Below are 24,735 nucleotides of genomic sequence, written 5' to 3'. Positions count from 1 at the left end.
AATTATTGGAGGAGCAATATCAAGGCAAAACTACAAACCCTTAGGAGGAAATGTTTATTTTTCAAACATTTGTTTTTGGGTGGGGAGGGGTTGGGATGATAGATTTTTAAACTTAAGAGGGGAAATAGGATGAAACTTTAATTTTTAATTTTTTTTATTAAATAATAGTTTTACCCCTAACTTTAACTGATATTTTTAACAAAAATTAACTTAAAAGTGGGTGTTTAAGTTTTCAAAAGTTGGAGGTAGGGACTTGGGATTACATCAAATCTTGGGTGGGAACAAGTCTTTTGGGCTAAAATTAAATACTAATTTAATTTAAACTCTATCTGAAGCCACAAACAAAATCTAATCCAATTTATGCATTGGGAAAGACTATTTTACCTTCAAACATACTCGTAGGTGTTACATTTATCAAGTCACAACTTTTGCATATAGGGGTGTTAAAAAATATCCAGTAACCGAACCGATTTTGAAATCAAAAACCAAATAAAAAATAGGTTATTTGAAATACCGGTTCAAAAATATTAAAAAATTGATTTTTCAATTTGATTATCGTTTTATCTAATTTTTAAAACCAACTAATTGAACAAAACAGGTTTTTAAAAAATTGAATAAGAAATTAATTAAATATTGAACTTATTTTCAAAAAATTGAAAAAAAATAATAAAATAGAATAATCATTTAAAATTTAGTTTAATTAATTAGTATTTTTTATTCGATTCAAAATCAGTTAGTTATTAAATTGATTCAGTTTCAGTTTATGATTTTTTTCAAATCAAAAATTTGATTTGATTCAAAAAATTATCAAATTGATTCAGTTAACTAATTTTAAATACTTCTAGTTATATCTATAAAACTTTCTTCCATTACTATAAATTTTTAAAAGTTAAAAATAGAAAAAAAAAAAAAAAAAAAAAACACAAATAAAGACGCATAAATACAAACACACTGAGAAAGAAAGGCAATTGAGAACATCCAATTATTGTTTTAGCATTATGACCTTATACTCTTTGTATATACTCAGATGATAACATTATTGTGAATGTAAACTCTTAATAATTTTGGTTGAATTACGGTAAAAGTAATATTTTTTTTTTTTGTTTCTTCATCTTCTTGCATAGATTTTTTCATGAATTCTATGTATATTTTGTTGTTACGAATTTTTACATCATTAAAATATGGTTTTTTGGGTAGTCTAACGTTTCTATTTACTTTAATTTATCTATAAATAATTTTTAAAAAGTTAAAAACAAGGTTTTCACTGGCTCAAACATGAGAAAGACCACCCGCCTAGTTTCTTCCAAAATTTTCGGCTGGCACTTTTCCAGCTCCCAACTTTGCTACGTGTCAATATTGCTAAGTGGAAGCTTGTCGATAAAGCAACCGCAACCTTAGGCGCAATGCCGAACCGACAGCCAATCTTTAACTTCTAAGCTAAAGTTACGAACTTTTGATCAGTTGGGTTAGGTTTGTTTACTTTGTTGTGTTGTATTTAATGTTTCTATGTTCAGTTAACGCTGGAACTTGGAGAAGAGTTTTCGTCAGGGTATAGGAGAGATGGCTAGTTTGCCTGTTGCTTGTGCTCTTCCATCAAAGCTTAAACCTTCTGTCTTTGTTTCTAAAGCATCATCCAAGAAAAGAAACAAATCTGTTGCTCCTGTAATTTTTCTTTCCTTTTATCTTTTTTAAAGAGAAGTGTTTTGGTTTGGGTTTATGTTATTTTATTTGTGTTGATTTGTGGGTTGGTTGTGTTTAGGTGGCAAGATTAATTGGACCAGCTGTTTTTGAGGCTTCAAAGCTCAAGGTTTTGTCTCTGGGTGTGGATGAAAGGAGGCATCCTGGTTCCTGGCCAAGAACTTACACGCTTACTCACAGTGATATAACCTCAAAGCTTACTTTGGCCATCTCACAAACCATAAACAATTCTCAGGTAACTACAGATCTAGAAGAATAGCCTCTTTTATTGAAGTCAAATACTATTGATTTTGATTGCTTTTGAGTTGGGTGTCTTGATATTGTTATTTATGTTGAAAGAAAACAGAGGAAACAGGGCATCTTCTAGATTTATATTATATTATATTATTATGTCCCTGAGTCAGAAAGAAAAGAGTATTTGAATAAAGAGTATTTGGGATTCGGTTGCAGCTGGAGGGTTGGTATAACAGATTACAAAGAGATGAAGTAGTGGCAGAGTGGAGGAAAGTGAAGGGGAAGATGACTCTTCAGGTTCACTGTCACATAAGCGGAGGACATTTTTTATTAGGCTTATGTGCTAGACTTAGATTCTTCATCTTCTACAAAGAACTCCCAGTGGTAAATTTTATTATATTGCAGCATCTGATTAATTTTTCGTAGTTATGTCTGTTCAAATCTTGATGGGGGTTATTGATGACATGAATAGGTGCTGAAGGCTTTTGTTCATGGGGATGGTAATTTGTTGAATAACTATCCGGAGTTGCAGGAGGCTTTGGTTTGGGTTTATTTTCATTCAAACATTCCAGAATTCAATAGAGTTGAAAGCTGGGGGCCTCTCCAGAAAGCTGTCGGACGATCTAGTGCGGATGGTGGGACTAACCGGGAAAGTTCTATAAGCAACTGGGAATTACCAGAGCCGTGTCAAGGGACCTGCAATTGTTGCTTTCCACCGATGAGCTCAATCCCATGGTCACAAAAGCTTCCCCATGAAAATGAAAACCATGGGACTCAAGAAAGCTTCCAACAACAAATCTGATCAACATGAAATGGTTTAGGTTATTGTCATGTGTTTGTGATGTGTTATTTGTAATCTAAAAAGTATATACAAGCCCAAAGTCTCGAAACTCCCGAAACTAAAATGTGGCCTAATTTAATTCTTTACCAAGCTTGATCTATGCGACTGACTCTCAGGGGGACTCGAATACTTATGATTACGGTGGAATGTACAGTAACAACCTAGCGCTATTATCAAATATATATGTTAAATGTTGTTGACAAATTCTTCCTAGAAATATGTGTAACAAGAATTATCATAGAAAGAAGAAACAAATGGGTGACATAGTACGTAAATAGGTGTAAGAAAGAAAAGATTCAGTGTCATACTACTCTCATACCAAATCAGAGAGCATGATTCACTTTACTCTTAAAATATACAACGTAAGGAGAATTCAAGGGTCAAGGAGAATTGCTTAAGTTCCCTCTGTACATCAACAGATAAATCATTTAAGTGGGTAAAAAGAAAATCAAAACCATCATCTTGAAAGCAGCTATGATTGTATTCACAACTTCGCAACTTTAGCCCGGTGCAAGTATTTACCGTTCAAGGGTTTGGTTCAAACAAAACGTCCTTCTGGACATTTTAGCATAATGTTTCTTTGATCTCGTGGGATAAATAGCTAAAGATTGCAAAGGAATTTGAAGAGTGCTAAGCCCAAGGTCAGCAGAGGTCACCTTATTGTGGTCCTTCCAAAGAATGATGCCCCAATCTCACTATCACTATTCTGCATTTTGATATCCAAAGTTAAACACATAAGTGGTCTTCTGTAATACAATGGTTCAACTAAAAATGCATAGAAATCATGAATGTTGAAAATCTGGCAAACACATATCCAGATGGGCATATCAAACAATTTTCCTTGAAAATAAAAATATCAAATGCTACAAAGCTAAGCTTGCCTTCCCCTACTGACATCATTGGTGACCTGGCCTATAGATGTTGACAGGACATTTTAAATAATATTTTTTTTATTAAAACTTTCCATGAACAAGGAATCAGTTTCCATGGAGATACATCAGAGTAAATTACCATGGATAAAGAAAAGGCTCTGATGGTACTATATTACCAACGGATGTCATAAAAAGGGAAAAAGAGCTCAGACTTTCCAATCACATTCTTCAGAATGAATAATTACCTGTGAGTTAGGGGACGAGAATACATTCCAAAATCTGAGTGTTTCATCTCCTGCTCCTGTGACTATAGTCTGAAACAAAAGTTAAAGATTAATCAAATAAAGAATTTGTACAGAAACTGATCAACACAGTTGCTTATTTATACTAATATATGAAGTCAAATCATGAGTCAGTATCCATAGAGGTAAATGTCAAAGTTTAATAGAAAAAAGAAACTTTAGAGACCTCTCCAACCTAATTTCAAATGCAAGCCATAATGTTATTCTTGCAATAGTTTCTCCACAAACTATTTCCCATTACATGCAATATATATTTTAAACCATCCATAAACTGCATGGACCAGATTGCCTAGTTTTCCGTAAGCAAAGGACAAGGAAAATTCATAAGAATGGAACTACCTGTCCATCAGGTGAAGTAGAAAGGTATAGAACTCTGCATGTATGGCCAATGAGAGTTGCTAACTGCATTGGCAGAAGCAAACTGATTAAAGAACTAGTAAGAGAGAATAGTGGTACAATTGTAATAAACACCTTTTAACTACAGTACCTTTGACATGGTTGGGTATCTCCAAACGATTATCTGGTTCTGGGAGTATCCATGACTGCTGACAAGCTCATTGACATTCTTAGACCACACAAGATTGCACACCTGCCATGCATAAAACAGAAAGTACTACATCTTAGCATCCATAATGTGCATTTGCACATTAGGGAGAGAAAGATAAGAGATTCCACTGGGTAATGTCGTAGAGCCATATCTGTGGATAGAAGACAATAATATAACATCTTCTCATCCTAAGAAACCAAAAACCCACAAAATGTCTAGCATTTCTATGTTCAGCTCAAGGAAGTAGAGAAGTTATCCTTTTCCTTTTTCCTCTTAATGCTTGACAAACAATCCTCGAATACTGTACCCCACTTAAAAAGTTACACTTAACATGCTTCTTGTATGCTTTCCACTTGACCATGTTTTGTGCTAACATTAGTTGCTCCTTTCATTATATTGCATAACTCACAATCACCAGGGATGTTCCATTTGATACAAAAAAAAGTGATAAATTTATCATAATATACCCTAAGAGTTGAAGCAGAGAAATCATCATATAGAATTATATTTAGAAAAATAAACTTATTTTCTAATACTTGCACTGTAGCATTGATTCAACAACAGTAATCCACCTCCCAGTTCTCTTTTTCTATCTTCTTCAAGATTGAATGACAACAATTAAAATTAAAAGAAAACTAACATGGGTTAAAAGGTTTTTAGTTTCCCATTGTATAACGCATACAGAACCTTAATTAATCCGCTAGATCATTATAGACAAAGAAAAACAGTTAGAATACCTGACTGCCGGTGTCCATGCAGCTTAGATGTGTATTAGTGGTTGTATTCCAGAAACGAATACAGCGGTCAGCCGTTCCACCCCCAGAGGCAAGAAGTCCATGAAGATGGGGAGACCATGCAATTGCTTTTACAGCAGCTGTATGCTCACAGTATTTCAACACGGGCTGAGTTGAATGTTGATTCCAAACAAAAAGCTGCAAAATATGTATGGTAAGTCAGAGATTAGAAAAGTAATTACGGGAAAATATACATCATGGTGGGTCAGAGATTAAAAATGAAATAAGATTACATACTCTGTTATCATTTCCACCTGACGCTAGCTCACGATTATCATAAGACCACTTCAGACCACACACCTAGATCAAAAAGATACAAGTCATTGAAGAAAATATGAAAACAGTAGTCGCATATACTGTCAAAAACAAATGACCAGCAGTAAAACACATTATTAAGACAAGAGAGAAGAGCAAGATCCAAGGCATTGAAGAAAATATGCTTAAAAGAATAAATAAATGCTTAGTGAAGTTCACAATTTCAAGTAGTTCAATTGACCATAAGGTTCAATCAAGCTGAAAAAAAAAGTGTATCACAGTCCAACCTCTGAGTTGTGCCCAGATAATTTACTGACAAAATCCTCCGAAGCACGTATATCTCGTTGCAGAATACTCTTATCTCGACTACCAGAAGACAGCAGACATGAACTCCATGCTAAAGCCCCCACACGTAATCGATGTCCCTCCATTGTTCTCACCCTCTTACAACGAGATGCATCCCATATCTAGCATTAAACAAATCACTTAAAGGATCAGTCTATCCCAAATATATACAGGTAATAACTTCTATGCTATCCACCTCCCACCCGACAACCTCCAAAAAGATAAATAAATGATGAAGAGTAATCGAAAATTATAACAGTTCAACTAAAATTGTAACCTTTCAGTTCTAGAGCAATCCTTTCCTCCGAAGAAAATGAGGTATAGATAAAGCATAACCGGAAAACCCCTTAAAAAGGCTGCATGTCAATGGCAACTATGGTTATTAATTGTGAATCAATTCCAAAGGTGCACCCTAGTTTTTCCATCCTTTAACAAGTTTAACTTTTAGCTAGCCTTTTTCAAGCTATTTTATACTATATACACTCTCATTCGTCAGTACTTTCAAGCATTACTCTAGTTGAAGAATACAAGCTTCGTTTTAGTTACCAAGTTTCTTTTATCCAGGCATTAACAAGCAAAGGAACATGACTTTACAATAACATGTCTAGTTTAGTACTGTTCAATAAAATTTAACAAAATATTCATCTCTAACCTGAAGTTTCCCACGGCTAGTTCCAACAGCAAGGTGTGTACCACGCTGAGCCCACCCAACTGAACACACACTATCATCCATCCCCAAATCACATAACTTTGTCACCTACAGTAATTAACATCCCAGTTTTCACTCAGAAGCCAATAAAAATCTAACCCACATTATTTAAAAAGAAAAACAGAAGAAACAAGCTCACCTTGCTACTACAAGCATTCCACAAATACACACAATTTCCCAACCCCACAGCCAACATATTATGCGACGACCAGTCCACTAAGTTCAAATAAAAATCATCTTGCAAAGCTGGCGCATCCAAAATCTAACCAATACACAAACACGTTTAAATTTAAAAAATAATAAAAGAAAACCCAGCTAATATTCTATAAAATCGATTCAAAAAACCCACTTTATACGGCGACCTTGGGACCTTCCTGGGGGCCTTCACGGGGCTCTGACTGACCCCAGATGCCACGTCGTCGTCCAACCCAAACGGGGATAGCGACTGCATAGACCGCCTTGTCTCCGATTTAAACCTAAATATGTTCCGACCCAGAGGCGGTCCAGTGACATCTTTCTTAGCTGGCGTGTCCGGCCCAAAGAGGGCGGCCCGGAGAAGGGCCGTGTAGGTCCCAGAATTATCATCCTTGTGGGTATCCACAGGCACCGGGGAGTTAGGATACGGCTGAGAAATGTTAAACAGGTCGAAATTCGAGGTGGATCTGCTGGGGATAAACCTATCAGAGTAAATAGTCCGCGACGGCGAACATTTGTGATTGGAGTTGATCATTTGGCTGACGTGATGCGACGGCGGCGTGAGTGATTGGACTGACATTGTTGGTGGCACATTGAGATTGAGATGGTGATCGTCCATGGAGGATGATTATTCAGAAGGATACCTAGATCGAGTTGGTGGTTAGATTAAATAATCGAGAGCTGCACTTATTTCTTAGTTTTCCATTTTCCCTTTTACATTTTCCCGGGAAATCATAACTGAAATCTTCAGGCGAAAGGGATAATTTGCGCGAAAATTAGAAAAAGCGGTTCCCTCTTAGACATTTGGTTAATGACTTCTTATAACCCTTTTGTTTCTCAATTAAAATTATAAGGAGTTTGAATTTTGTTTTTCAGAAAGTAATTATTGAATTAACAACGATTTGATCCAATTAATCAATGCAAATTTGATTAGATTTAAAGAAGAAGTTAATAAAATATATGACGATGGATCCATCTATCTCGTGTTTTTCACTTTTTATTTTTAGTCAAAGGTTGCTCAACGGGCAGTTTCGACTAATTTAACGGCCGTTTCATTTAGGTTAGTTTAGTAGTTTTGATTAGAGCTGACAACGGGGAGGAACAAGTTCTTGGTTGATATCTTTCAAATCTAGGTTTAATTATTAGTCATGTATGTTGAATTTGTAGTTTATTACGTGGAAACTTAGATATTGATTAAAATAATTTATTTATTTTTTATATGTAAATAGCCTTTTTATTTTAATTATACATATATAACCTAAAATATAAAATATTTAAAATATTTTTAGAGTTTATGAGATAAAATGAAATAAAAATGTGAAAATTTTTTATGACTTTGACAGTGAAAAAGTTGGTCTCATGGTTAGCCGACCGACCAAACACCCAACCAACCAATTTATTTTTAAAAAATCAATTGATCAACCAATTTATTTTCAAAAATAGGTTGGTTGGCCGACCGACCCATCCAACCAACCACTAGACCGACCCCAAATCTCATACTCTTCTTCTTTCAAAGCAAAGTCAACTTAAAAAAAATGAATATATACTTTGAATACATAAATAAATAACTTAAAAAAGTCAACTATTTTAATTAATATCACTTTTTTACTACTAGTTGTCAATTTTGTTTCTTGGCAATTTATAATTTATTGTGATAATAATAAAACTATGTATATATACTTTAAATACATAAACGGATATACATATAATATGTTATCATGTGATTAAATGTTATTTAATTTTAAATTAATGATAAAATAATACTTAATTATATAATAAAATATTATGTATATATTTATTTATATACTCAAAAGTATGTACAGATAACATTATCTATTATAATAGTCATGCAACTGTGTTCTTCTCTAAAAACAACAATACCACAAGCATATCAAGACACTTAGAATAAATTATCTTACGATCATAAACCTAATAAGAAGGAAAGTATTATGATTGAATATATAAATACACAATTGATATATGTCAAGTCCCTAACCGAATGATTAAGACATCTAACCTTAAAGTCATGTAAAAACATGAGAATGTTATAAGATCTTTTGATACTTAGGGTTAATGGGAGTATTGTATTTTGTTAACATAATAAGAATTTTTTTACGGTTAAGTTTATATTTTTTTTATTATGATTATATTTATATATTTATTTGTATGAAAATATGTGCATACATACGCTTATAATATAACATGTGTTTCAAGACTGATGTTTCTCTTGAGTTTGATAATTGTATATGTACATTTTGTAATATCTTGAATAAGCTTGAAACATATAAATATCGATGGAAACACTAACTTTATTAGAAACTGTGCATTTTTTTTAGCTTTTTTTAAAATATAAAGATTAAAAAGAAATCATAAAGATGATCAACAAATAATATTATATTTTTAGTGATTGCTTTTGAATGTTAACTCTATAATATTTTTTATATTAGTGATTTATGTGATATGACTATAAATAATTGTAATCCTAGATGTTTTGTGTTGATTTGTGACATATAGAGTGTTTTGTTTCATTATTAATACTCGTATTGAGTAGATTGTAGACCGGAATATTACTTTTAAATTTTGTAGTTTTCTTAGGGTGGTTGAAATAAATAAAAATAAAATTAATATTACTCTAGGGATAAAATACTTATTTAGGCATACATTAATTATCTTTTCATTGGTCAAAAGGATTTATTTCCAATGTTTCTAAAATCAGATTAACAATCAAATTAATTATCTCACTTTTTTATAGTTTGATTGATTCAATTAGAAATCGATCAGTTTAATTTATTATCAAATTATAATGAATAAATTTTATTTAAAATTTTGTAAAAAAATAAAATCAATTAAGATATTCATACCTAAAAAGATTATAATATATATTTTTTAAGAAGTAACAATTATTCATTTGATTTTAATAAAACAATTAAAATAAAAATAGTTTCAATCTCATGATACGAAAAAAAACATAATTTTACAAATTATTACCTATAAAAGACATTTTAATAGAAATAAAATGTTTTTTTTTTCTTTTTTCTTTTATTTTCAAACATATTTTTCTTTACAAACCTTTAAAAATTTATTCAATATACTAAAAAATAATCAAATTACTAAAAAATAATTAAAAATTTTTTAAATTCTAACTTAGGTTCGATTGAGTTAATAACTAAACCGTCTTTTCATGTTAATTGAATGGACTTGGAGTCAGTTTTCAGTTCAACCGATTAAACTGATTGATTTGATATGGGTTTAAAATCATTGTTTATTTCCCCCTCAAATATTACTCTTTTTCTAAGTTTTTACTCTTTTTTTTTCAAAAATTTAAATACTCATCTATCTATTAAATTTTATTAATAAAACTAAAGATAAAAATGTTATTTAACTAAAAATATTTCAAAAATTAAAAATTTATTATATATATTTTTTTAAATTTAATAATTTTTCTTATTTAAAATTTAAAAAATAATCAATTTTTCATAAAATTTTTTCTTCCCCTCTCTGGCACACATGTATTTCTCATCTATCGACATTCTCCCGCCGGATTTCTCCACCACCCCCTCACTTAGGGTTAAATTCGAATCGAGCCCGTTCATGTTCAATTCAAAAGAGTCCAAAACGAGCTAGTCTTATAAAAGCTAGAGCGAGCTTGAGCTCAAGCTCTACTGGCCAAATTTTTCAATTGAAAATTTTAATACAAAACGACGTCATTTTGATTAATATGTATTAAAACGATATCGTTTTAATAACAAAATAATTAAAAATTCGAACTCGAAATGAATCAAATCAAATTTAAACTAAATTTGAGCTTGATTTTCATAAGCTCGAGCTCAAACTCAAACTCTATTATATATAAAAATTAAGTTTAACTCAAATTTAAGAGTTTAACTTAACTTAACTCGAATCTAACCCTACCCTCACCTGAGTAATTTCGCATGAAGCGAAGGGGAAATTGTCTTAGGGTAGAGTCAAACAAGATTTGCTCTCAATCTGAATCTGAGCGGTCCAACCAATATGTCCGAGCCAACTTTTAAATCATTGGTTAAGAAGAACAGTTGACCAAAACAGCCAAACCACAAAGTTTTGTCCTCTTCGAAGTTCCTTAGCGCCTATGATTCTTATGATGAAGTGCACGCCATGTCTGTTGCCAATAATTAATTAAAATAATAGCTCTTGGTATTACTTGAAGAATCTAGTCCCATTAATTAATTTTTGATATAATCTTTTCACGGTGCGAATGACTGAGATTATATTTAATTATTAAATATAAAAAATTATTATAAAAATTAATTCTTTAAAGATTAATAAATATAAATTATTATTATAATATTAAATAAAAATTAATAAATAAAAATAATTGTTATATTAAAAATAATAATAAAATATATTAAAATATTATATTACTTAATTGATTATAATTATTTTAAAATATATTTTATATTATTTATTATATTAATTAAAAGTTTCATAAAAAATTAATAAGTAAAAATAAAATTATAATAAAATTAAAATTACTTTAATAATACTTTAGGTAGATGTAATAATCAAATTACTATTTATATTATCTTTTATATCATTATTAATAATAAATATTAACATAACATTTTATCACTGATAAATTAAATAAGAGTATATAAAAAAATAAAAAATAAATTACTATGGTAATATTTTTTATCGCAAACCAAACAACTCTTGAGTGTAACTTCAATGACAAAAAAACCAAGACACTATTCTTGCGTTTCATTTCTGCCCTTTTTATTAGACACATCAATTGGGTCAAGCCAAATAGAGGCCTAACTCGAAGCCTAGAATTCAGGCCTAACTCGACATTGTAACATGTTAGGCTTAGCCCATAAGCCTTCTGAATCGAGCTGTGAGCTTTAATATTAGACCCTTAACTTGCCTGACATTGTTTAACAATTAAAAAAATAAAATAATTAAATAAAATGACATAAGCTTTAGTTGCTTCTGCCACAAATAGAAGCCAATGACTTTTACTTGTGATAGTGGCCTTCAATGGCTACTACCATTGTTTTTCTTTCTTTTTTTAATTTTTTTATAAAAACAAATTCAAATATTTTCTATTTTTAATTTTATTTATAAATCTCTCAATTTATATTCTTTCATTATATCCTCAATCTTATTTTCTCTCATTAACTTTTTTCAAAAACTGTTTGAATTTGTAAATTATAATTATTTGTGTTTATAATTTTATTTTCATTTCAATTTTATCATTACAAAGTATTACAAATAAATCCAATATCAAATAAATTCAGAAATTTGGATGTTGAAGACGAGTAGATAAATGACATGGTATATATATTTTATTTATGTTTGTAATTATATTATATATAAATTAATTTATTTATATTATGTTATAAACTTATAATATTTTTCATCATGTAACTACGATATTCTTTCGTCACAAGCAAAAAATTATAAATAAAATATTCAAGACATTGTTCTTTGTTTTAATAATTAAAAAATAATTTGTATTTAAATTTGTAATTAAAAATTAAAAAAATTGTTTAAATAAGTTCGCTTAGTGCCGAGCTTTAAGCTTTAAAAATTACATGGATCGATCCAACCTAAAGGCTTATCACTATGAGGGCCTAAAGCCCAGCCCATGAGCCCAATGGGCCAAGCCAAAACCAGCACAACCCATGGACATATCTACTTCCTATGCATCAAGGAAAAAAAAAATAAATAAAAAACATCTATGTTTAAAATTATGATTTCAAACTTGTGCTTAAATTATTAAAAAATTTATATACTAGGATCATATTAATTATAAAAAAAAATTGTGATTTCAACTTAAATAAATATAAAAATTATGTCTAAATTTACCTGCCAACATCGCATCGATTATAACAAGTTATTTATTTAATTCTTTCATAATCAATATGGTGTTGGCATATAAATATATATTCACATAATTCAGCACAAATTTGAGATTCTAACTTTGTGTACATAACAGTGTTGTTTTTAATAACTAAATATGAATTTTAGGCAATTATCTAACTTAACATTTAGAGTTTGGATTCAAATCAAATTTGTTCAAACTCGAACTGAACTCAAACAAATCCAAAATACGCTTAGTTGAAGTAATTGCTCAAGCTCAACTCAAGTGTGCATGAGTGCAAGCTCGAATATGAGAATTTAGTATTTCTTAACTTGAGATTTAAGAGTGTTCAACCTATCAAATTTGTGAACCCGAAAAATTTTTATACGAATCGACTAAAATGATATTATTTTTATTAATATGTATCAAAACATTATTGTTTTAATATTATTTACTCAGTTACAATATCGAGTCAAACTTAAACTTAAATCGAATTCAACTTGATTTACCTCAAATGAGCGAAACTTGAATAATTTTGAAACAAACTCGAGCTTGGCTCTATTCAAGTCAAACTGAGCATGAGCTAGCTCGGTTTGGTTTAAATCTAATTTTACATACATCGCAGAGCATTGTGAATCTGCTCTAATAAACATATGTGAACGTACAAAACGATTATTTTCAACCAAATCTCCGAAAAGAAAGCGATTGAAGGATGGACACATGCCTAATATCTGGGCTTGGAAAACACAGGAAAAAAAAAAACTAGTCCTGGTGAAGCAATTCTTGATCCATCAATGGAAGTTGACATTTGACTGGTATGTCAACCCTGCATTCCAGTTAGAAGGAGCTACATTATAAGCAACAATAGTCTGCTTGGTTGTATACGAAGTGACCTTAAAAGAAAGCGATTGACCTCCAAGAGTTGCAAAAGCTTGATACGAAGCCCCCCAGTTGTGGCTCATACTAATCCATCCGGTTCCGCTTCCCTTAACCCACATACTGGCAATGTCTCCACCACCTCCAACATTCATCACATACACCAACAGCCAGTAGGCATTTCCCTGGAACTGGAACCGAAGCCCACCGCTCCGAATGCACGGCACGCGGCGGTAGAGGACGGGGATGATGCCGACCTTCCACTCCGCAATCTTCTCAAAAGCAGGCTTCGACATGTCGAAATGAGCACGAGGAGGGTTGCACCACCCACCGTTGTTAGAGTCCTCCGCCCAGTTTGGTGGGCAAAGGTTTGTGGCTGTAACTGTTGTGAAAGACACGTCTTTATAACATGCAGTCGATTGGTAACATTTTATCTGGTAACAAGTCCCACAAGCATATCCATCATTGAACAATGTCGTGCTCAAAGCAGCGGTGTCTGTTCCGTAGCCATTGTTGAACAAGTTTCCGTACCCACAAGCTCCCCCTGTATAATAATATAACAAGTAATATCAAAAAAAAAGAAAAAACGTGGAAGCATTTTGGATAATATCCACGAGACTTTGAAATGAATTCTAATTGATTATACTGAAAATGAAATTAGTAAACTTGAAGATTGTAAGAAAAATTAATTTGAAAAATTTGAAATAAATGTGAATGAATGTGAAAGACATACCCATCGTCTCAGATGCAGAATCATCACCATAGAAGGTGGCATGAGCAAGAGACCATGCACTTGGTTTGAAACGACCACCACCGCTCGATCTGCCCAGTAACGCTAATAAACATATCACCAAGCACCAGCTAAAGCTTAATGTCTTAGAAGCCATTGTTTGCAGTTACAAGTTAAGTCTGCGATGGAAGGATGAAGGATCGATGATGCCTATTGACTTGGATTCTCCTATATATATATATATATATATATATATATATATATATATATATAAAATGTGCAAGCATGCATGCTATATCTCTCCAACAGAAAACGCCTTCGTGGCCCTCACGAAGGTGATCATTTCTCAACTCAAACTTGTATATTTTTATTGAATCGGTTTGTGCTTTTCTTGACAGTAGACGTGCGTGCAGGTTTAGATGCACTCTGCAGTATTTCTCTAATACATTGAACAACCAACATCCCTTCATTATTATTTTAATTTGATGATTTAATTGCATTTCCTCCCAGGGGTCGTCAAAATTCTTGGGTACCCGAATCAAACCGATTTTCAAATTGAAACCCAATCAAAAAATAAGATATTTAAAAAATGAATATTGGCTTAAAAATATAGAAAAATTAATTTTCAATTTAGTTATCAATTTGTTTTTTTTTTAAATCGAACTAAACTAATTTTTAAAAAATTAAAAAAGAAATTAATAAACTTCTAAACATAATTTTAAAAAATTAAATAGGATAATCTTTTGAAATCTAGATCAAAATTGGTTTACTAAAAATTTAATTTAGTTAATTAGTATTTTCAATTTAAATCAAAATCAATTAATTTTTAAATATATTCGATTTCAATTTATAATTTTCTCAAAACCAAAAATTGTCAAACGGATTTGATTAATCAGTTTTGAACACCCCCAGCAAATCCGTTTTTATTAATAATTTAACAAGAAGAGTTTTTGGACGGCTTGTTCTTTGAATTTTGACATCTTCTAGAGTAAGAATTAGCATGTCAATCTTACAAAGGGTTTTGATAAATTATTGTCTCCAACCGACAACTTTTATAATTGAGTTGAAAACATCACAATATTTAATCGTTCTTAACTATGGAACAAATCCACTAAAATAAATTAATTTGGGTTTGTAATGCTCATAATTTTCTTAGTCTTAGTGTTATGCGGTAAAAAATTACAATTAGATATAGAGTTAACAACAAACAATAGCTAATTGATTCTTTATATGGTTCGAAGCTTTTGGATACCAAGACCAACAATCATCGACCCGACAATTTCACATCTAAGAAGATTCTTTTGTGATTATCAAACAATGTCTTATACTGGATTTTACAATACAACTTTTTTATAATGGTCATATAATAAAAATGTTAATTTTCATATAAATGAAATATCATCAATATAGACACATCTCTATTTATTTAAATTCAAAATCATAAATAAGTCCCAAAGAAAATGAAGGATTAAAATATAGTTTTTAAAAGATCTTTATCGACCGTGAATTAAAATTTGTAGCAAAATTATAGGTATAAAACATCAAATTCCAGATTAATGAAACCCTATGATCAAGAATGGATACTATACATGCATAACATACAATGTTAGAGTCAATACTTGCATTTGGACATTTCACTAATTTGAGATTCACCCCAAATTCGTTTACACTTTCCTCTCAATATAGCAAAACTCTCACTCGTCCACATGGAGAGGCTAAGACACCACAACAATGGAGAATCGACAAGGAGGTATGCACAAGTGCTAGCTTATGATTTGGTAAATGATTATGTGTTTTTGTATGTGAAGAAATTGATAGAAAATTTTCATCACACAAATTGATAGACTCAACTAGGGCTTTTTTTATGAGATAAAATGTCTCAATTTATTCCGGACACATAACCCTAATTATGGAAATAAATATCATTTCACTCTCTTGACTTTTGGCTCCTTACAAATTGACTCCTTAACTTTTGATTTCTCTCACTTAGGTTCAATAATGTGTCTTGTATCCATCCTTAAAGACAAGTCACATTAATAGAGATATAAATTCATAATATTCGAGTAAACCTAAAGTGATTCATTCTATATGTAATGAATTCAATATTTCTTAATTTCAACAAATGACCTTTTATTATGTATAACACATAAGTTCTCTATTATGTTGACAATGAATACAATTATGATTAATTTACAATTAATCATCCCTTTATTCACAAACCCGAGAGTTACCTTTAACAAGAAATTATTACCACCTAAATAATATAGATTCAATTTTAAAATAATTTTACCTTTCAATGGTACAATTACCATATAATCAAATTATTTCATCATACTAATATCTCATTAAGACTAAGGCAAAAAAAATAATGTCTACCTCAAATCTGTTTTACTTCATATTTTGATATTTAAAACAATGATTGATTATTGTTTGACTTGGGCATCGACCTAATCTCATTATGACAACAAATAATTGGTCATAATTATCCATCAAATATCACCACGAGATATTTTCTCCTATACCTATGAGTGATGAATCTCATGTTAATCTATCATTATCTAAATACGCTTGTCAACATAGTCAATGATTGACGTATTAGTAGCACTAACAAGAAAGATATGTTAGACTAGTGTCAAACTAGACCTATTAGTGCACAAAATGCTTCGATCATCTCAAAACTAAAGATCACATGTACCACCTTTCATTAAAGGAATTTCATGGACACTAGGGTTACAATCTTTGTGGAATCATCCAATAGGCCAATCTAGTGAACATACAATCAACATGCACTCATATGTTATACTAGGTTATCACAAACAACCTCTATACATGTGATCTTTTGCTACCTTCTAGTAGGGTAGTTCAACATGATGATAGTCTTATCACTTTTTTTTTTTTTGTCCTTGGTCAATATAATATTATGGCTACATACATTTCTATATTGACCATCACATGTGTACATAAGATCTTCATAATCAAGCCATGCGTTGATATACTTGTCACAATTCTACAAATCTAGGGGAATTCCTCGCATACATATATTCTACACATTTAGAAATAGATGAAGATTTTCCATTTCTTAATTAAGACTGATACAATGTTTGAATAAAATTACAATATTAATATTAATGTTTGACTCTAAAACACCTACTCTAACATTCTTCTACTTGCACTAAAGCCAATCAATCATCTATTAACTATCAGATGATGTTATGTGTCTATCATGCTTTTACTACAATAGAGGTTTTGTCACTAAGTCAACTATATTGTCATGAATATTAAGTTTGTATATCTACACATATCCATGCTAAATAATTTCTTTGATAAGGTGAAACTATTTAAAATGTATCTGGATTTTTAGTAAGATAAACACGTAACATCATTTGATAGTTAATAGATAGACACGTAACATCATCATGCTAAATAATAATGGATTGTTTGAAAATTTATTTAGACTTCTTAACTTGAGTAATGGTACCATTGTTGTAAGCATTGCAACTTAATTGGAGCAACAATGCTTTAAACTAGTCCAAGTTTTGAACTGAATCTCTTAATCCAAACTACCTCTTTAGTTATATATGATAATATAGTGTACTCAACTTTAGTCATAGAATCTGCCATAGTACTTAGTTTAGAGATTTCCAACTGATTATTAAAACACTCTAATGGCCAAACAATTCCTATAGGGGGTGAATAGAATTTATAAAAATTATAACAATATAAAAGATTTAAGGCCAAAATACTTATTCCCCCCAAGGTTTAGTTTGTTCTCAAACTTCCGCCTGTAAAGTTTCAAAAACCTAAATGCCAACTTATAGGTTGTTAAAGTTAATAAAATTCATTAGTTTTAAAGGTAAAATCATCATTTAACTAGTAACATTTAAAAATATAAAAATTTATATAAGTGTCCCCTTTGATTTAGAAAATTAACAATTTCCCCCATGATTAAGTTTTGAGATGTTGTATTTTTCTCTTAGGGTTTTAATTTTTCAGCAAAACCTCTCCCTCTCTAGTAACCAACACCTTTTAGCCCCCTCTCTCCCTTCTTTTGAACTCATCTTTGTCAAAAAAGATAAGTGTTCGTCTGAATGGAGACAAATCATCTTCGTTCAGACGAGTCATGCTAGGAGGGAGTGACTTTCAAGTTGTTAGAGAAAGAGAGACATCACCAAGAGGGATAGAAAAAATTGATTGTTCCTCAAAAAATTGAAACCATAAGGGGGGAACTTTTGAAAGTTTAATCATGGGAGAAAATTGTAGGTTTATGAGAGAAATGAGATAAAGTTTTATTTTTTTTAGTATTACTGATTAAATGACAATTATTTTCCAAGAATTAATGAATTTTGTTAACTTTAACAGCTCGTAGGTTAGTATTTGGGTTTTTTAAATTTCGCAGGTAGAAGTTTAGGAATAAACAAAATTTTGGGTGGAAATAAGTCATTTGGGCAAAATTTAATGAAAACTAAGTTACAAAATTCAAACAATGCAAGTATAAACACAAAGTAAAGAGAATGAGTTAGAGATGTTTAGGATTTATAGTGGTTTAGAGTTTTTTGACCCAAACCTCTTATATCTACTTTTTCAAGCAAACCATTTGAAGTTCCACTCTTAAAGATAACTCTCTTTACAATACTTCTATGAGATTTCACTCAATTACATTAATTGATTTTAGATTGTGCCTAACAATAGTTATAAAAGATTTCACTCAATTAAGATTGAATACGAGAGTATGTTAAAAAACATGCCTCTACAAAGGCTAATTAAATTAAGTTTAAGCACAAAAAATTTTCTTAAATGATTGAATGAAAACTTAGAAAGAGGATATTGAAGGCTTTATATAAGAGCAAAGTATGAAGGCTTAAATGAGTAAGTTCTCTAAAATTTTCCAACTCAAATTGACTTAGTTTTTTTAGGCTTCATGATTGGAAATGGTGAAATAGCCATTGGATCAAATTAAGTAGTTGTTGAATTTGAAAATGACATTTTTCTCTCTTGTAATACACATATATATGAACATGCATCTTGTGTGCACCGTCTTGTTTGACCATAAAATCTACTTTTTAGAGTAAGTCAACTTCAGTCATCACCCCCAACAGTCAACTTTTCACTCTTGTTAATCGAGTGTACCATCATGCATATATTATGGGTACCCATTGTCTCATATATTGATTGAGTGAAAGATTTAAGAGCTTAAATGCCTTATATATGCGAGAGAATATACGCTTGAAATTTGGGTGCATCCAATTACATGATAACATATTATTTTAGGGCAAAGGACTATTTCCACCCATTTTTTAGGCCAATCTCAAACCTATGCCCACAGGAGATCAAAAACCCTTTTTCCCACTCATGACCAAACTGTCGTCCAATTTTTCAATTAGGGATAGGGGCAAAATTGTTATTTTACTGTTTAAAACCTTAAAACTTTAAAATTTCACCATTTCCCCCCTCCAGGTTTTAAAAACTAACAACTAACCCATTCTCAAAGTTTGAAAAGTTTAGATTTCACCCATAGGGTTTGCTTCCTTCTTCGGCCACCACCGACGATCAACGCATTCGATCGATCTCTTATCTTTGACTACAAAGGACAATAAGGACGACCCTTCGTCACCCAGATCTAGACGATAAAACGTCGTCCAAATCTAGAAGAACAAATGAAGGATGACGCTTCGTTGTCACGTCTGGACAACGTGACGAGCGACGAAGGACGATGAAGCACATTATCCTTCATTGTCTAGGTGGAGCGACAAAGAGAGACCTCTTCATCGCACGATGGTGCGACGAAGAGACTTTGTCTTTTCATCGCATCATGCGACGAAAAGATCTTCGTCTCTTCGTCATACCGTGCAACAAAGAGACAGAGATCTCTTCGTCGCACTAAGAGAAGGAGGAGGTCAGTGACGATGTCAGAGACAACGTCAAAAACTAAAGTTGAAGAATGAGGGTGAAACTGCTAGTTTTGAAAGTTATGGGGGGCGGCTACATTTTGAAAAATATGGCCCTAGGTTTAGGGGTAAAAATGTTAGTTTTCAAAGTTTAAAAACTTTAGGTAAAGGTGAATGTTAATTGAAAAGTAATAAACTTGATAACTTTTTAGTATAAACAGTAAAATAACGATTTTATCTTTGTCCCTAATTGAAAAATTAGACGATAGTTTGGTCGAGTAAGAAAAAGGGTTTTTGATCTCCCGTGGGTATAGGTTTGAGAATGGCCTAAAAAATGAGTGAGAAATAGTCTTTTGCCCTATTATTTTAATACCTAATTTTGATGTTCAAAACTATATACATATAACATTGCATAATATATATATATATATATGTGTGTGTGTGTGTGTGTGTGTGTGTGTGTGAAACCCTCGAAGGGACAATGGTATTGAGTAATTTTTTCTTAGAGCAATGTGAAAAATTAACTTTGAGAGATCTGTCTTGACTTTTATTTCAAGGATAAACAATCAACAGTCAACTTTAAAACATCCTCATCCATATAATATGGTTTGAAAAGTTGTATTTTTCTTCTAGGATTTCAATTTTTCAGCAAAACCTCTTCCTTTTCCACAACCAACACCCTTTAGCCCTTTCTTTCCCTTCTTTCAAACTTGTTTTTGACTGAATGAAGACAAATCATCTTCGTCTAGATGAATCATGCTAGGAAATAATGACTTTCAATTTGCTAGAAAGGGATGGACATAGTTGAAAGGGATAGGAAGCGTCAGAGAAGCTAACCATTCATAAAAAAATTGTCCTTGAAAAATTGAAACCCTAGGGGGGAATGCAACTTTTCAGTTTTTTAAGATTTAGGAAGAAAAATTAGATAAAAGTTTATTTTTTTTAGTTTCACCAGTTAAATGACAATTGTACCCATAAAACTAAATTTTGTTAACATTAATAGTTTACGGGTCGATATTTGGGTTTTTAAAACTTTGCGGGTAGGGCTTCGAAAATAGACTAAACCTTGGGTGGGAATAAGTCTTTTGGCGAAAATTTAATGAAAATCAAGTTATAGAATTCAAAGAATGCAAGTATAAACACAAAGTAAAGAGAATAAGTTAGAGATGCTTAGAATTTATAGTGGTTTGAAGTTTTTTGACTCAAATTTCCAATATTTACTTTTTCAAGCAAACCATTTGAAATTCCACTCGTAAAAATAACTCTCTTTTACAATACTTCTATGAGATTTCACCCAATTATACTAATTGATTTTGAATCGTGTTCAACAATAGTTATAGGAGATTTCACTCAACTAAGATTGAATACAAAAAGTATGTTAGAAAAAATGCCTCTTCAAATTAAGTTTAAGCACAAGAAATTCTCTCAAATGATTGAATGACAACTTAGAGAGAGGATATTGAAGGCTTTATATATATGAGCAAAGTATGCAGAATGAGTATGCTCTCTAAAAGTTTTTAACTCAAATTGACTTAGTTTTTCTATGCTTCATGATTAGAAATGGTGAAATAGCCATTGGATCAAATTAAGTAGTTGTTGACATTTGAAAATGACATTTTTCTTTTATAATACACATGTATGAACGTGCATCTTGTGTGCACTGTCTTGCTTGACAATAAAATCTGCTTTTTAGAGTAAGTCAACTTCAATCATCACCCCCAACGGTCGATTTTTCACTCATATTAATCGAGTGTACCATCATGCATATATAATGGGTACCCATTGTTTCGTATATTGATTAAATGAAAGATCAAAAAACTTAAATGTCTTGTATACACAAGAGTATATATGCTTGAAATTTGGGTGCACCTAATTATATGATGACATATTATTTTAATACCCAATTTTAATACTCAAAACTATATTCATATAACATTGCATAAAAAAAAAATCAAACCCTTGTAGGGACAATGATATTGAGTAATTTTTTCTTAGAGCAATATTGTAACATCCCTCCCCAGAAGTACTACCTAGCGAAGGAGAAATATTACGAATTTATATCCGAAGCGTCTATTTTTTTTTTAAATACTTTAAAATAAACGCACCAATAAAAGTACTTAGAAATTATTCTAAGAAAACTGAAAATTTGGAAGCGAACAAAAGATGTATATATCTTATATGAAAACTCAAATGAAACATTTAAGATCATGGAGTAATCATATATATGCCCCTAGATACAATTATACAACTATCTGAATAGAGTCAAAAATCAATAGTATCATATGCATGAAACAGAAACCATAGGTGACTAGCCCCAATTTGGGTCTATCTTCGTTGACCTAACCCTACCTCACAGCTACCTCGATTACCCGTACCTACAATCATGAAAGAAAAGGAAGTGAGAGATAAGAACACTCAGTAAGGGGAAAAAATTAAATAAACTATCTTTTTTCCCGTTCTAACTCGTTCTCGGGACTCAACCCTACATCATAATCTCCATAAGAAATCGAGGGGATAATCTAGTTCATTTTTTACTATTTGGGTCATACTTTGTCCCATCTGGTATCTATTTGATACTTTCTGGAAGTTGACTATAGGGATTTGACACTTTTCTAAGCTCGAGCTCTCTTCCTTTCTCTCACTACACCATTTTTTAATCCAAATTGTGCTCTACTACGAGTATGTTCTACTGTGAGTAGACTCTACTGTAAGTCTATGTCCTACTACAGACAGTATAGTGTAAAGTGTCCCCTTATAGTTTATAGCATGCATGTGTGCATTATATCTTACTAATTTTGCTTCCATCTAAAACTATCCATAACTCACCAGACTATAATCTTGGGACAACCCTAAAATCTTGAGTCCTAAATTCCTTTGCTTGTTTTTCTTTCTTTTCTTTTTCTCTCCTTTCTTTCCTTTCCTTTCTTTCTTTCTTCCTTTCCTTTTTCTCCTCTTCTTTCTTTCTTTCTTTCCAAAAACTATGAAATATTGTTCATATGATTGTTCATTTAATAGGGCAGTCTTTTTGTTTATACAATTTAATAATCCAAATAGTCTCTAATTCATACAAGATATATATCGTTGAAACAAGGATTCAAAGAGCTTTTCAGAAAGCTATAATAGACCTCATGATTCATCCAATAAGGTAGTTAAAACGTGGGATGAATTTAGTGGCAAAAACTTGTATTTCCTGTTTATTTGGGTAAAACAGTCTTTTTGGTTCATACAATATTTAACAGTCCAAACAGTCTTCAATTCATACAAGTTATATATCATTGAAAATAAGATTCAAAGATCTTGCCAAAAAGTTATAATAGCACTCATGATTCATCAGATAAGGCAACCAAAACGTAGGATGAAATCAGTAGCAAAAAATTGTCTTCACTGTTTATTTGGTAAGATAGTTTTTTTGTTCATGCTATTTAATTCTTCAAATGGCCTCTAATTCATACAAGCTATATATAATTGAAAAGAGGATTCAAAGATATTTCTAACAAGCTATAATAGCATTCATGATTCATCAGATAAGATAGTCAAAACGTGAGACGAAAGCAATGGCAAAACTGTAAATATTATCCAACTCTCTGCTATCAACAAAATCATACACATAGATACCCCAAATGGTAAAACAATATTTTTCAACTTCAAAATAGTCATTTATAACATAGATACAAGAAACCAAAAGCATAAAACATGAAACATATCAAAGATAATACCCCTTACCTTATTTCAAGTCAATCTTTGCTAAATTGGCTCTCTCCTTTTTGCCTTCCTTCTTTGATCACCAAACCCATCTTAAATCAACACCAAAACACACTAACATCTTTATATAACATGCATCCAATATATATAAATATAGGAAAAGGGAAAAAGAAAGAGATTTTTTGATTACCAAAGCTCCAAAAGTGTTTTTTCTTCTTTTCTTTCCTTACTTTTCTTTCAAACCTTTCAACTCATCCACTTTCCTTCTAAAAACAAAGAAAACAAGCATGAAGGAGACTGCTTTTCTAGAAGAGGCGGAAAAGATAATAGAAAAAGGTAGAATTACCTTTTTTTAACTTTTCTCTCTTTATATATACGTATTTATCTCTTTATCTTTATCTTCTTTTTTTTTGTATTTCTTTATATATATATATAAACACACACATACATATGATATATATATATATATATATATATATATATATATATATATATATATATATAAACACACACACACATATGAATATATATATATATATATATATTTAAAATTAAAAATATCTCAAAACATGGTCAAAAGATATAAATACCCCTGAAACATACTTGAGGGTATTACAAATACGAAAAATTAACTTTGAGATATCTATCGTAACTTCTATTTCAAGAATATGCAATCAACAGTCAATTGTAAAACATTCTTATCCACAAAACTTATTAAATTCATTCTTAATTAAATTAAAATTAGGCAAAAATTATGTAAACAAAAACTATTAATTAAGTTAAAATTATATAAAAGAGGTATTAACCAAAAAAAAAGAATTAATTCAAAGTAATTAAATAGGGTTTAAGGAGACAAAGATTTATTATTCATCAATGGAGGATGATGGTGTTTAAAAATCAAGATATTGGGC

The 24,735-nt window shown here is 31.0% G+C and overlaps 3 protein-coding genes across 3 annotated transcripts; 1 reads left to right on the top strand and 2 right to left on the bottom strand.

The window, feature by feature from the left end:
* Nucleotides 1-1,314: 1,314 nt before the first annotated feature.
* LOC123204564 (protein STAY-GREEN 1, chloroplastic-like) lies at nucleotides 1,315-2,977 on the top strand. Its single transcript, XM_044621292.1, has 4 exons — nucleotides 1,315-1,662; nucleotides 1,760-1,933; nucleotides 2,149-2,316; nucleotides 2,405-2,977. The coding sequence occupies exons 1-4, from the start codon at nucleotides 1,561-1,563 to the stop codon at nucleotides 2,732-2,734; spliced, it is 774 nt and encodes a 257-aa protein (XP_044477227.1). The 5' UTR covers nucleotides 1,315-1,560; the 3' UTR covers nucleotides 2,735-2,977.
* Nucleotides 2,978-2,992: 15 nt separating this feature from the next.
* LOC123204562 (protein FIZZY-RELATED 2-like) lies at nucleotides 2,993-7,736 on the bottom strand. Its single transcript, XM_044621291.1, has 10 exons — nucleotides 6,947-7,736; nucleotides 6,737-6,859; nucleotides 6,541-6,645; nucleotides 5,831-6,010; nucleotides 5,526-5,588; nucleotides 5,232-5,426; nucleotides 4,435-4,536; nucleotides 4,287-4,349; nucleotides 3,891-3,959; nucleotides 2,993-3,479 (listed from the first exon to the last, which is right to left on the bottom strand). The coding sequence occupies exons 1-10, from the start codon at nucleotides 7,409-7,411 to the stop codon at nucleotides 3,426-3,428; spliced, it is 1,419 nt and encodes a 472-aa protein (XP_044477226.1). The 5' UTR covers nucleotides 7,412-7,736; the 3' UTR covers nucleotides 2,993-3,425.
* A 5,686-nt stretch (nucleotides 7,737-13,422) lies between these two features.
* On the bottom strand, nucleotides 13,423-14,394 carry LOC123204282 (expansin-A7). The gene is made up of 2 exons (XM_044620893.1): nucleotides 14,241-14,394; nucleotides 13,423-14,051 (listed from the first exon to the last, which is right to left on the bottom strand). Exons 1-2 carry the CDS (start codon nucleotides 14,392-14,394, stop codon nucleotides 13,423-13,425), a joined length of 783 nt encoding a protein of 260 aa, XP_044476828.1.
* Nucleotides 14,395-24,735: the final 10,341 nt, after the last annotated feature.

Source organism: Mangifera indica, chromosome 20 (assembly GCF_011075055.1).
Source record: "Mangifera indica cultivar Alphonso chromosome 20, CATAS_Mindica_2.1, whole genome shotgun sequence".
Classification (NCBI taxonomy): Eukaryota; Viridiplantae; Streptophyta; class Magnoliopsida; order Sapindales; family Anacardiaceae; genus Mangifera; species Mangifera indica.
This window is presented reverse-complemented; position numbering and strand designations above follow the sequence as displayed.

Excerpts from the sequence above, each read along its gene's own strand:
- LOC123204562 (XM_044621291.1), bottom strand. The coding sequence starts at position 7,411 with ATGGACGATCACCATCTCAATCTCAATGTGCCACCAACAATGTCAGTC. Across the intron at positions 5,427-5,525 it reads CAGGTGGAAATGATAACAGA|CTTTTTGTTTGGAATCAACA; the intron begins GTATGTAATCTT and ends CATATTTTGCAG. Across the intron at positions 4,350-4,434 it reads GATACCCAACCATGTCAAAG|TTAGCAACTCTCATTGGCCA; the intron begins GTACTGTAGTTA and ends CTGCCAATGCAG.
- LOC123204282 (XM_044620893.1), bottom strand. The coding sequence starts at position 14,394 with ATGGCTTCTAAGACATTAAGCTTTAGCTGGTGCTTGGTGATATGTTTA. Across the intron at positions 14,052-14,240 it reads TTCTGCATCTGAGACGATGG|GGGGAGCTTGTGGGTACGGA; the intron begins GTATGTCTTTCA and ends ATTATTATACAG.
- LOC123204564 (XM_044621292.1), top strand. The coding sequence starts at position 1,561 with ATGGCTAGTTTGCCTGTTGCTTGTGCTCTTCCATCAAAGCTTAAACCT. Across the intron at positions 1,663-1,759 it reads GAAACAAATCTGTTGCTCCT|GTGGCAAGATTAATTGGACC; the intron begins GTAATTTTTCTT and ends GGTTGTGTTTAG. Across the intron at positions 1,934-2,148 it reads AAACCATAAACAATTCTCAG|CTGGAGGGTTGGTATAACAG; the intron begins GTAACTACAGAT and ends ATTCGGTTGCAG.